This window comes from Lemur catta, chromosome 7, assembly GCF_020740605.2.
Source record: "Lemur catta isolate mLemCat1 chromosome 7, mLemCat1.pri, whole genome shotgun sequence".
Classification (NCBI taxonomy): domain Eukaryota; kingdom Metazoa; phylum Chordata; class Mammalia; order Primates; family Lemuridae; genus Lemur; species Lemur catta.
The window spans coordinates 101329646-101341657 of record NC_059134.1 but is presented as its reverse complement, the minus strand read 5'-3'; the positions used below and the strand labels follow the sequence as shown (position 1 = coordinate 101341657).

Sequence of the window (12012 nt, the reverse complement as noted above, 5' to 3'; positions counted from 1 at the left end):
AGGGCCACGGGCTGGGAAGAGCTGTGTTCCCAGACAGCACCCGGAGGGACCTCTTAACAAAAACTTGAAGGAAGTGAGCCGTGGGGGTCACTGGGAGATGAGGGCTCCTGGCAGGAGGAACAGCATGTGCGAAGACCCTGAGGCAGAGATGCACCTGGCACATCCGAGGGACAGCAAGGAGGCCGTGGGGCTGGAGTAGTGGGGGTGAGAGCAGGAGGAGATGAGCCGAGAGAGACAGTCGAGGGCATGTCCTTGTAAAGACTTCGGCTGTTACTGAGTTAGATGAGGAGATGCTGGCAGGTGTCGAGCACAGAAGTGACGTGGTCTGACTGATGTAAAACGGAATCCCTCCATCTGTGTGTGGAAGATAAACTGTAAGGGCTCACAGGAGAAAGCAGGGAGGCCAATGAAGAAGCCACTGCAACGACCCAGGGGACGCGTGATGGCAGCTTAGGCCAAGGTGGTGGCAGTGGAGGAGGTGAGAGGCGAGCATGTCGCGGGCAGGTTTTGCAGGCAGAGCCAGCGGGGTTTCCTGGGGAACGTATGGGGTGAGAAAGGAAGAGAAGAGTCAGAGATGGCTCCACGGTATCGTCCTGAGCAACTGGGTGATGGAGTTTCCGAAGACAGAGATGGGCCGTTGCAGGAGAAGCACATTTTGGGGGCATTCAGCTTTGGCCGTGCTAAGAGTGAGAGGTTCACATGACACCTAACATCTGGAAGCCGGATTCAAAGTCTAGTATTCCAAGAAGAGGTCCGGGCTGAAGATGTGAATGGACCAGATGACAGAGAAGAAAGCCAAGGACTGAGCCCTGTGACCCCCACCATGAAGGGTGTGGGGAGAAGAGGAGGAACTGGCCAAGGAGACCGAGGGGAACCGGCGAGTCCCCGAGGCCCAGGGAACAAAGCGCTGTCAGGGGAGAAGGATCAGAGACCGATGGCTCAAGTGAGATGAGCACTGAAAATGTCACTGAATCTAGCAGCTTGGAGGCCATTGGTGACAGGGGCAAAAACTTGATTGGCATGAATCTCATAACGAATGGGAAGAGAGAAACTGGGAGACAAGTGTCAATAATCCTTTCATAGAAACTCCCTGCAAATGGAAGCAAAGAAGGTGGGCAATAGCTGAAGAGGGAAAAGGGATTCGCAGGGAGGACCGGAGGAAATAAACAGCATATTTCTACACCGATGGGCGTTACCCAATAGAGAGGGGAAACGGTGGCCAGAGCGAGAAGGGAGACGCAAGCAGGGAGGAGGCGAAGGGGGCGGCTGCAGGCGCACAGTGAGGGGCTGGTGGGGGGAGAGAGAACAGGGCGGGGGAAGACAGAATGTGGGGGCACTGAGGCAGGTGGGCTGATGCAAGAATTAGACTGCGGGCTTCTGATGGCTTCTGTTTTCTTAGCCAGATAAGAAGGAAGGCCATCTACTGAGAGAGAGAATGGAGGAGGAGGTGGCAGGTTTGAAGAGAGGAGATGGTATAAAATAGCTCCCAGTTTGTGTGTTCCAATATAAGAATAACAGAAATAAAACATACAACTGACAGCCCAAGACAGCAGAAAAATAGAACAGGAAGACTCAACAGATTCAGTAGAAAATAGGAACAAGGAAACGAAGATTTAGAGGGAAAATATAGTAAACAAGAAAACATATTGTAAGTCCCAACATGTCAGTAATAACAACAAATGTGAACAGGTTAAAATCACCAATTAAAAGTCAGAGGCTTTCCTTTTGGATTTTACAAAAGGAGATGTTGAGCTTATTTAGCAGCCCAGGCTGATGAAGCTGAACATATAAGTTACTAAAACAAAGCCTGGATGAATTTACACCAAAATGTAAACATGATGATTACTGGTTGATGAATTTAACAGTGATCTTTATTTTAGCTATACTTTTCAATACTTTCAGAATTTGAGGGGAGGTATGTAAATTAATTTTATAGTCAGGAAAAGATGGAAAATGTTTTCAAAACCCTCATGTACTTTAGCAAGTCTTCATGGAGATTTCATTTGCTGTCCCGATCAGTGCTGGGTTCCAAAGAGGCTCTAAAGGGTCCCTGCCTGCCAGGAACTGGCTGGAAATAAGACCAGAAGGACCATAATAGGAGAGTGCAAGACAGCCTGACAGTGGGGCTCCGTGGATGACTCTGAGCCTCAAGCAGAGGTGGGAATAAGCAGGGAGAGCCCACTGGAGAAGAGGCACCTGTAGGACATGCAGAATGTGGCCTGAGGGCAGGCCTGGAGACAGCATTCCAGGCGGGTACAGCGTGAGCAAGGGCAGGTCCCCAGCAGGGCAGCACAGGGCACATGGTGGGCAGTTGATGAGCTGGGGCACAGAGTCCAGGGAGGCGAAGAGGTTGTGCTTGGTGGGCGATGGGAAGGGGCAGAGGGAAGGGCAGGTAAGGCAGAAAGAAGCAGATGGGAGGGGAGCTATTCCTCAAATGGACAGTCTTGTGCCCAAAGCACATGAGAATAAATAGTAGGGTTGCAGTCACTGCTGCATTGCACACGTGTGCACACACATGCATGTGCACACACTCATGTACACAGGTATGCACACACCTTTTTTGCTGGTTTGTGTTCTCTGGCTCTTTAGCCTGGAGAATGAATTGTCCTCACCAAGGAGGCTCTCTTGGCCCTGGTCCAGCCTTCCCTGACCCCCCGGCGCACCAGCTGCCAGCCCCTGCCCAGGTGAGGCATCACTGGCTGTCGTTGACTGGGAGCTCCCCTGGCTTTTAAGCAGGAGTTGATCTGAGGGTTTGCAGTGTAGCGGCAGGAAGCCCAGGGAGGGGACAGCTCTGGTGTGGGAGGGGTGGGGAGAAGGAACGTTAGGAGGCAAAACAATCAGGGCCTGAACAGATACTGGCTTCCGGGTTGGGACCCATGATGGGAGGCCACAGCCAAGGCGGGGCTCACGGAGGAGTAAATTTGGGGAGGGGACAGGGATCCTGGGGTGCTTTGGGCACACTAAGCTTGGGGAAGCTCCAAAGGGCTCAGGAGAGGGTGATGGCAGAGGAAGGGTGGGACGGGGCAGCAGCCACAGCAGGTGAGTGGCAGTGAGGCTGGGCGGGCCGGGCAGTGGCCTGGGGCTGGGCTGGCTGCCGCCCACACCGGGCACACACAAAGGTCCGCACAGCTGCCCCAGCCCCAGGATCAGGAGGGCCGCGGTCTGCCTTCTCCTGGGTCACCCTGTGAGGCGGGTGGGGCACTGGGAGGGGTGGGTGGGCAGGCACCCCGTGAGCACAGCCCAGGCGTCCCCCAGATCTGTCAAAGACCAGGCCGGAGTGGCCCCTGGAGGGCCGGAGAAATCGTTATTCTTTTGCATTCATGCCTCCCTCAAGGCCGAGTTAAACTTTGACCAAGGAAATGATTACTAAACCCTATTCCATAAGTGTCACCTGGTGACACTTTAATTCCAGTCTGGGTGACTTCAGTCTCCACCTTCCCCGTGTTCCAAATTTAGCTTTTCCTGGAGGTTTGGAGCAGCTGCGTCTCTGGAGGGATGTTGGTGGCCTCAGGATCACACCTCAAGGCCTCAGGTCCCAGTTGGAGCCACCCCAAGTGACAGCCAGTGGGCAGATGCCCAGAGAGCCCGAGTCAGCAAAGCCGGTGGGCCCTGACATGCTCCTGGCTGCCGGGCAGGGGAGGCTGGCGCGGGCACCGCTGTGGAGCAGGCCGGCCCGTCGAGTCGGCCCCTTTGCCCTGGGCCAGCCCCTGTGAAGTGGGGACCTCGTCTGGGCCCCTCAGGCAGGCTCCATGGCATTTTCGGAACTCCTGGACAGAGTGGGCGGCCTGGGCAGGTACCAGGCTCTCCAGACGGTGGCTCTGATGCTCCCGATCATGTGGCTCGTTGCTCAGACCATGCTGGAGAACTTCTCGGCAGCTGTGCCCAGCCACCGCTGCTGGGTGTCCCTCCTGGATAACAGCACCTCCCAGGTCAGTGTCCTGGACCCCGAGACCCTCCTGGCCGTCTCCATCCCACCTGGCCCCAACCAGGGGCCCCACCAGTGTCGCCGCTTCCGCCAACCACAGTGGCAGCTCCTGGACCCCAACACCACGGCCACCAACTGGAGCGAGGCGGCCACGGAGCCGTGCCTGGACGGCTGGGTCTACGACCGCAGCACCTTCACTGCCACCATCGTGACCAAGGTGAGGGCCACCCCCACCCCCGCCCCAGCTCCTGGCACCTTGGAGGGCAGAGTCACAGATCACGGTTGGCTGGACTCAAAATGGGCCTGTCATGGGAAGGACCCACCTCCCCAGGCCTCTCCCGCTCCCGGCCAGCTCTCTGCCCCGGTCGGCCGCGTGGTCCTGCAGGGGAGCGGGTGCAGGAGGCAGCCTACGGGCAAGGATGGCCCCCAGGCTCCTGGAAGTGCCAGGGGCACCCGAGTGGGCACCTCTGGACATTGGCACCTGGATGCCTCTCTGGCCTCACCCAGTCCTGGCCCTGCTGACACTTCTCAGCTGTGACTCCAGGCACCTCAGTCACAGGAGGACTCAGTGACAGTTCACTGGACTCCACAAGGCCAAAGCACACAGGGTACGGGGCAGCACGAGGCTGCTTCCCAGACGGGTATTAGTCAAGCCCGGGCCTCTTTGTAAAGAACAGGAGGGAAGCAGCCTCTGGGGGAGGGGCCGGGGTGTCGGCTCGTGTGGCTGCTGCCCAGTGGAGGGGAGAAGGGGGACGCTCTGGGCAATAGGGAGCCATGGAGGCCCTTAGGCAAGGGGTGGCAGGATGTTCCTCACAAGGCCAAGCTATGCCTATAGGTGCCCTCACTGTTCCATGGGGCCCTGCTCCACGACCCTAGAGGTCACCAGGTCAACCACCCACACCCAGCTTCCTGGGGCCCTCCCATCTGGCTCCTCTGTCCCTCCACTGGGGCTGTAAGGGCCTCCTGAGCTCAGCCCCCCTCCTCTCCCACCAGTGGGACCTGGTGTGTGACTCTCAAGCCCTGAAGCCCATGGCCCAGACCATTTACCTGGCCGGGATGATGGTGGGAGCTTCCTTCAGTGGCCCAGCCTCAGACAGGTGAGTACCCTGGGTCCGGGCAGGCACCCTTGCCCCTCACTGCCCCCGCTCTCCGAGGCCCCTGGACCTGACTGACCCCTAACTGGCCTCTCGCAGCCAGGTCTAGAAAGTTCCCTGCTTGCTAGGTGTGGGTCTTTGACCTGCCACCCTGCAGCTGTGCCACCTAATCAAGTCTCACACCCTCTCTGAGCTTGGGGTTCACCAAGTCTACTCTGTGGGTTGTAGAAAATCACTGCTTCCCATCAAACATTCACCACTAAGTCCTGCTGGGCCATGCCCCTGCCTTTAGCTCCTGGCTGAGTGCCCCTGGTGACAGGGACTCTTGCCCGACTGAGCGTGCCTTGGGCTCTGACCTCAGGGACTCTCCTTATGCTCACGAGCCTTCCCTGGGTGGAGAATGTGGGTCTGGCCCTGAGCAGCCCTCAGTATCCCCTGCAGCTCAGTGGGCAAGCACAGGGCGGGCTCTCGGCGGGTCAGACCCCCACGGCCGGTGCCACGGCAAGCCACAAACCCCTCCCCTCCTGGTGTGTGTGCCGCAGGTTCGGGCGCAGGCTGGTGCTGAGCTGGAGCTACCTTCAGATGGCCATGTCGGGCACAGTGGCTGCCTTGGTCCCCACCTTCCCCCTGTACTGCCTGTTCCGTTTCCTGGTGGCCTGTGCCCTTGCGAGCGTCATGATGAACACAAGCACACTCTGTAGGTCCCCGACCTGGTGCCATGCGGGGGGTGGTGCTCTATACAGGCTCCAGGGCTGACCCACTCAGTCTTCTTGCAGTGATGGAGTGGACATCGGCGCAGGCCCGAGTCTTGATGATGACCTTGAACTCTCTGGGCTTCAGCTTAGGCCAGGTCCTGACGTCTGCAGTGGCCTATGGTGTGCGGGACTGTTCGATGCTGCAGCTGTTAGTCTCAGCCCCCTTCTTCCTCTGCTTTGTGTATTCATGGTGGGTGCCATGCCCCACGCCTCCTCCTGGGAGGAGGCCCTGCTCACTCTCCACCGGGGAGAATGGAAGACTCTCCTTTCCCAGGGACAGAGCGCTGGGTGTGCTGCTGGCCGGGGTGCATGGGCTGGAGGAGAATTGGGAGGGGGCCTGGCCCGGTGCTCGGCCACTCCACGTGGGGCTCAGGTGCCCAGGACACTTCCCCTGCTCCTCCTGGGCACCTCCCTCTCCTACTCAGCCTTCTCCCTTCCCCCCTTCCCATCACTTCCTGGTCCATTCCCCTCGCCTGTCCAGGCCTGCCTGGCCAGCCGTGCTGCAGGCTCATTTTCTGACCCCTTCCTCTGTATCAGGCATGGCAGCAGTAGGCCAGGCTTGGGGTGGGATGCAAAGATACAATATACACACACACAAACATACACACACACAATCACACGGCACAGCCCCAGTCTGCCTCGTAGACTGACATTACTGATGCATGTGTCTGTCTGCTGGAGGACAGGGAGCAGGACCCAGTCATCAGAGGGGGCTCCGCAGTCCCCATGCAGGGCTGGCAGGTATAGGAGTTTGGGAAATGTCTGCACTGCCCTGAAATGAATCAGGCATGGCCCTTGCCAAGCACTAGTGAGCACAAAAACTATTTGTTGGATGGGTGAATGGGTGGATGGATGGATGGATGGAAGAGTGAGCTGGATCCATCCATCCCACAGAGAGCCGGCTGAGCTCGGCTCACCTCACACACGGGCCCTGCACTCAGCAGCTGCTCGGCCTTCGTGGCCGCCGCAGAAAGCAGCACAGCCGAGGCCCAGTGGAGGGCAGGCGCCCGCACCCGCACCAGGAGGAAGGCTGACTTCACAAATCTCTCCCAACCCAACAGCTTGGAGAGGAGTAACAATTAATTTACAGACACTCCTCAGAGCAGGAGATGAGCACATCTTAGGCAGTGGCTCTGCAGGGAGGCCATCGTGCCTGCCAGTGGCCTTCTGGCATGGCAGATCGACCCCCATCGCCAAGAGAGTGGAGGATGGAGGGCAAAGGTCAGTGATGTAGACTCCAGGGCTCCCCTCCTGGTTCTCCTACACCGACACTGGACCCCTGTTTTGCAAGCCCCAGGATAGTGGGGGACCCTGGCAGCCTTGTAGACTGTGGTCCCGCAGCCAGTGGGGGTCCTTACTGCACCTAGGCCCACATGGGCCCGGTTCCTGGTGAGGCAGGGCAAGGGCTGTGGTGTAGGGAGGGAGGCAGAAGGGGACAACAGAGTGGCTGCCATAGGCCACAGCACCCTTCACTGCCCGTTCGGGCCTCAGCCTCCCTGAGCCTGGGGCCTGTGGGCACCAGGGAAGCCACCCCTGTGGGCAGAGAGGAGAGAGGGCAGTGAGGCTGGTGCACGCCAGGCCCTAGAGGCCACAGGTAGTGGCCATCCCATGCCCCCTCCATGGCAGGTGGCTGGCAGAGTCGGCACGATGGCTCCTCACCACCGGCAGGCTTGACCGTGGCCTGCACGAGCTTCGGAGGGTGGCTGCCATCAACGGGAAGAGGGCAGCAGGGGACATCCTGACCATCGAGGTGAGGTGGGGCTGGGCCCTCCCCCAGGCCCCGCTCCTTGGATGTTCAGGGCCCCCTGGGAAGAGGGTCTCAGGAGGAAGGGCCCGCCTGACACCCCCGGTGCCAACAGCGCCCCCACCCCGCAGGTCCTGCTCTCAGCCATGCAGGAGGACCCAAGTGTGGACCAGGCTCCTTCCAGCCTGGGCACCCTGTTCCGCATGCCGGGATTGCGCCTGCGGACCTGCGTCTCCATGCTGTGCTGGTACCTGCCCTTCAGCCCCGCCCCACCCAGGCCACAGCCTCTGCCTCTGGCTGCCCTGGGCTGCTGGCAGCAGGGGACCTGGCTGGCTGCGAGGCCTGGGCCTTTGCTGGCTCTCATGCTGGTCCCCCGGCCTGAGAGGGCCTCCCAAGGAGGCCCATCAGTCAGACCCCGACAGGAGACAGCCCAGGCGGGGGCTCAGCAGGCAGCTTTAATAAGCCAGACAGGACTTAGCCAGACCCAGGGAACAGCGTCTGCAGAAAGGCACATCCACACTGGCTGGAGGGACGTGGAGGAGGGAGGGAGTCATCAGAGCCCAGGTCTCAGGGCCACCCAGCAAAGACCACGGAGGGAGGGCCTGTTTAGTGGCAGCTGGAACCATGGAGGGGACATAGTCACTCTCAGACAAAGCTCCCAAACATAGAGGGAGGGAGAAACACCCTGGCCTCTCCCCGCCTTCCGCCCTGGCCTCTCACCAGTGCCTCCCATCAGCCAAACCCAACGAGAAGCCACGTTGGCGAGGGGACCTGGGAGACCCTCCCCCACCACACAGAGCCAGCAGCAGAAGGGCCAGGGAATCCAATCTGAGAAGAAACAAGCAAGTGAGCAGCCCACTCCCCACCCTGACCCCCTGCCCGCTGCCCCCAGGTTCGCCTTTGGCTTCACGTTCTACGGCCTGGTCATGGACTTGCAGGGGCTGGGCAGCAACATCTTCCTGCTCCAGGTGCTCATCGGGGTGGTGGACATCCCAGCCAAGGCGGGCTCCCTGCTGCTCCTGGGCTGCCTGGGCCGCCGCCCCTTGCAGGCCCTGTCCCTGGTGCTGTCGGGGGCCTGCATCCTGGCCAACACGCTGGTGCCCCGCGGTGAGTAAGCGCCCGGCCCGAGGCTCCCTTACCTGGGGGGCTTGAGCTGGGAACAGAGACCCCTGGCCCCTCCTCAGTTGGGGAGGAGGCTGCTGGGGCCCGTAGGGAGAGATGGCCGTCCCTGCGCAGGGGCGGCAGGTCTGAGTGGAGGAGGCATCATCGGGAAAGGGTGTGGAGATACGACCGAACTGAGGGATGGATTGCAGGGGAGGGACATGGGGTTGAGGGCGTCTGGGTACGAGCAGATGGGAGGCAGGAGGTTACTTAAGACGGTGCACACGTGGGGCCCGGAACACCCAAGTAGAGATGACTCACAAACACTTGGAGAGAGGCCCCTGGGCTGAAGGGAGCCCCCGTGTGGCCCTGGGCCCCCACCTGCCCTGTCAACCCCATGCCTGTCCACAGAGCTGGGGGCCTTACGTTCAGCCCTGGCCGTGATGGGGCTGGGGTGCATGGGGTCCGCCTTCACCTGCATCACCATCTACAATGGCGAGCTCTTCCCCACGGTGCTCAGGTGAGGCTGTGCCTGGGCCCCAGGAGAGGGGCGCCCTGGGCTGGGATGCCGGGCGGGCGTGGCTTCCCCCAGACCCGGATGTTAATGTCCTGCATCTCCCTTCCCTGTGGTCTCAGGGCTGCCTGGCCCCCTGGGCCTCCCTAGGCTGGGGTGGGAGGTCAAGGCCATGGGCAGGCAAAGCCAGTGCTCACAGACGAAACTGCACCCGCAGGATGAGGGCAGTGGGCCTGGGCCAGATGGCAGCCCGAGGGGGAGCCTGCCTGGGGCCTCTGGTCCGGCTGCTGAGCATGCACGGGCCCTCGCTGCCTCTGCTGGTGTATGGGACGGTGCCAGTGCTGAGTGGCCTGGCCACGCTGCTGCTGCCCGAGACCCGGAACCTGCCACTGCCCGACACCATCCAAGATGTGCAGAACCAGTGAGTGGATCAGGCCCCGGACCACCCCTTCCTCCCTCCCTCCCTCCCTCCCTCCCTCCCTCCAGGGCGGCCTGGCCACTCACCCTCATCAGTGGACGAGGGGGGGGGGGCCGGCAGAGGCCCAGAGAAGGATAGGACTGGCCCAGGGTCACACAGCATATCTCTGGGAGAGTGGAGACTCAGGGCTGGGTCTCCGGCTGACAATGTGGCTTTGTTCTCTGACCTTCACTCCACCATTTGAGGCCCAAGTGGCCCAGCCACCCACAGGTCTGCCTCCAGAGAGGCCAAGGGGAAGGGAGTGGGTAGCCCTTTGTGAGGGGAGATCGGGGTGTGATGGCCGTTGTCGGGAGCCCTCACCAGCCCCAACTCTACCACTGAAGCCCTCGGATGGCTGACGGGCTGTCATTGCCCACCATCCTGTGCTCCGGGAGCTGACTCCTGGGCCCCCAAGAGCATGAGTCCACAGGCGAGGGTCAGGGCCACTCCGCACGCTGAGACACACCCCCGTGTTTCCTGAACAGGGCAGTAAAGAAGGCGGCACACCGCACACGGGGCTGCCCCGTCCTGCGTTCCACACAGCTCTAGCCTCCTGGGAAGCCCAGCTGGAGGAGGAGGAGGAGGAGGCGGCTTCTTCCGTCCTCTGGAGAGGGCAGGGGAAGCACAAAGGTCTCATCTCCAGGGGGCCAGTGGCTGTCCTCTGGGACCCTCACTCTCCCACCTGGATGTCCCTCCTGCCCCCTCACTGTCTGAGGAGCCCCCTTCAACACCGAGGGGGCGACGGGCAGTTTGGCTGGCAGGAGGCGCGCTCCCTTGTGTGAAGAGGAGAGGGCCCAGGCCTGGGGAAGGGGCCAGCCCCGTCGACCCTGCCCCGTGCTGCCTCCTCCCTGCCCACGGCCACCCGTCCGCCTGCACAGAGCTGGGAACGGACCATCACCCGCAGTCAGGACCTCCCCTGGCTCCACACGAGCAGTGGTCTCAGCTCCTCAGGTTCACGCGGAGGCCCTTGGCGGCCTGGCCCCAGCCGCTCCGGCCCCTCCCCACGCCTCTCCACACCCCAGCCACATGTCCGCCACACCCTCTGCCTGCAGTCCCCCCACTGCCCTCATGCCCGACAAACGGCGCTCAGCCTCCCAGACCCAGGACAGCGACCCTCCCCCAGGGGTCCAGGACCAGGCTGGAGGCACTAGTGAAACTATCACCCATGGTCACCGCCTTGCACTGTCTCCTCCTACCCTGCCAGCCTGCGAGTTCTCAGAGAGCTGGGGTGGTCCCATTACCCCATGTCCCCGCTCCCACAGGGGGCCAGGCCAGAGGCACATTGGTGCGAGGACGGACTAAAGAGTGAATAAAGGAACGAACGAGCGGATGCCCCCCAAGCCTCCAGCCGTGCCAGTGATGCGCACCAGGATCCCCCAGGGTTGGGTAAGGAGGACTGTGCGGGGGCTCCTTGCCGGAGGGGCGCCTTTCCCAGGCCAGTTTCCTGCCCCTCATGCCAGGCTGCAGGGGCCGTGCTAGGCACCTTAAAGCATCTTCTCGTTTCACCTTTTTCTGAACCCTGTAAGGTAGATATTGCCCCCATTTTACAGATGTAAAACTAAGGCTTGGAGCCACTGCCTGCAACACACAGCTAGGAGGGGGCAGTCTCAGGACTCCAACTCTAGTCGGTAGATCTCCAGAGCCCGACTCTGGCCACAACACCCCTGTGCTCCCCTCACCGGCCTCACAATCTGGTGTCTAGTAGCGCCCCTCCAGGGCAGTGGCAGGGCCTCCTCACTCCTCTGCGACTGAGCCAGGACCCGCACTCACGGGGAAGCACAGTGCAGTGCGGCAGAGATGTGGGAGCAGGCAGGAGCCATCCACTGCCTACCCAGGTCCCCATCAGCTGTGCCACCCTCGGGCCACGCTCAGATGGTCCCGGGTTCACCTGTGCCTGTGTCACTGTTTCCAGGCACCTCAGTGCAGGGCTGTCCCCCTCCCCACCCCACACACCTGCAAGGTGCACACACACAGGATGAGAAAACAGAAGGCAGCTCCTTGCCCCCACAAGGTGGGGACCACTCCCTGGCCTGGTCTTGTCAGCTGTAGCCCCTGAGCCTCTGTGGAGTCACGTCCTTCGGCCATCCGTTTATGGCCACCCCTCAGGGAAGACCCCAGGGCAAAGGGGTAGGAGCAGGGATCTTGTCTGTAAAGGTGTCCGAAGGTGAGGTGTCCCGGCCTGCCCTGGCCTTTCCATCTTTTGTCTGTCTGCTGCCGGCTGAGCCCCAGGGCCTTGCTCATCCTTGCTCAGCATTCCTGGGGCCCCAGGATGTCCAGAAACTTCCAGAAGGCAGAACCCAGGGCTGGTGGGAGATGGCTCCCCCTCTCCCCCAGGGTGTCCCTCCAGCTCACCTAGTGGGTCAGGGCTGCCCCTCTGTCCACATTCGGAGTGGCCTTGCTCCCAGCCCTTCCAGGACCTAGG

The 12012-nt window shown here is 61.1% G+C and overlaps 1 protein-coding gene across 5 annotated transcripts; it reads left to right on the top strand.

The window, feature by feature from the left end:
* The first annotated feature begins 3445 nt into the window (after window positions 1-3445).
* On the top strand, window positions 3446-10600 carry LOC123641417 (solute carrier family 22 member 12-like). Of its 5 annotated transcripts, none has more exons than XM_045556165.1 (11): window positions 3446-4142; window positions 4919-5022; window positions 5562-5716; window positions 5796-5922; window positions 7401-7524; window positions 7650-7765; window positions 8255-8364; window positions 8457-8625; window positions 9031-9139; window positions 9351-9554; window positions 10076-10600. In XM_045556165.1, exons 1-11 carry the CDS (start codon window positions 3750-3752, stop codon window positions 10370-10372), a joined length of 1908 nt encoding a protein of 635 aa, XP_045412121.1. In that variant the 5' UTR covers window positions 3446-3749; the 3' UTR covers window positions 10373-10600. The 5 variants fall into 5 exon arrangements, with proteins under 5 accessions (XP_045412121.1, XP_045412120.1, XP_045412123.1 ...); XM_045556164.1 differs by having other exon boundaries at window positions 5796-5964; XM_045556167.1 differs by lacking the exon at window positions 8255-8364 and having other exon boundaries at window positions 5796-5964; window positions 8411-8625; window positions 10076-10230.
* Window positions 10601-12012: the final 1412 nt, after the last annotated feature.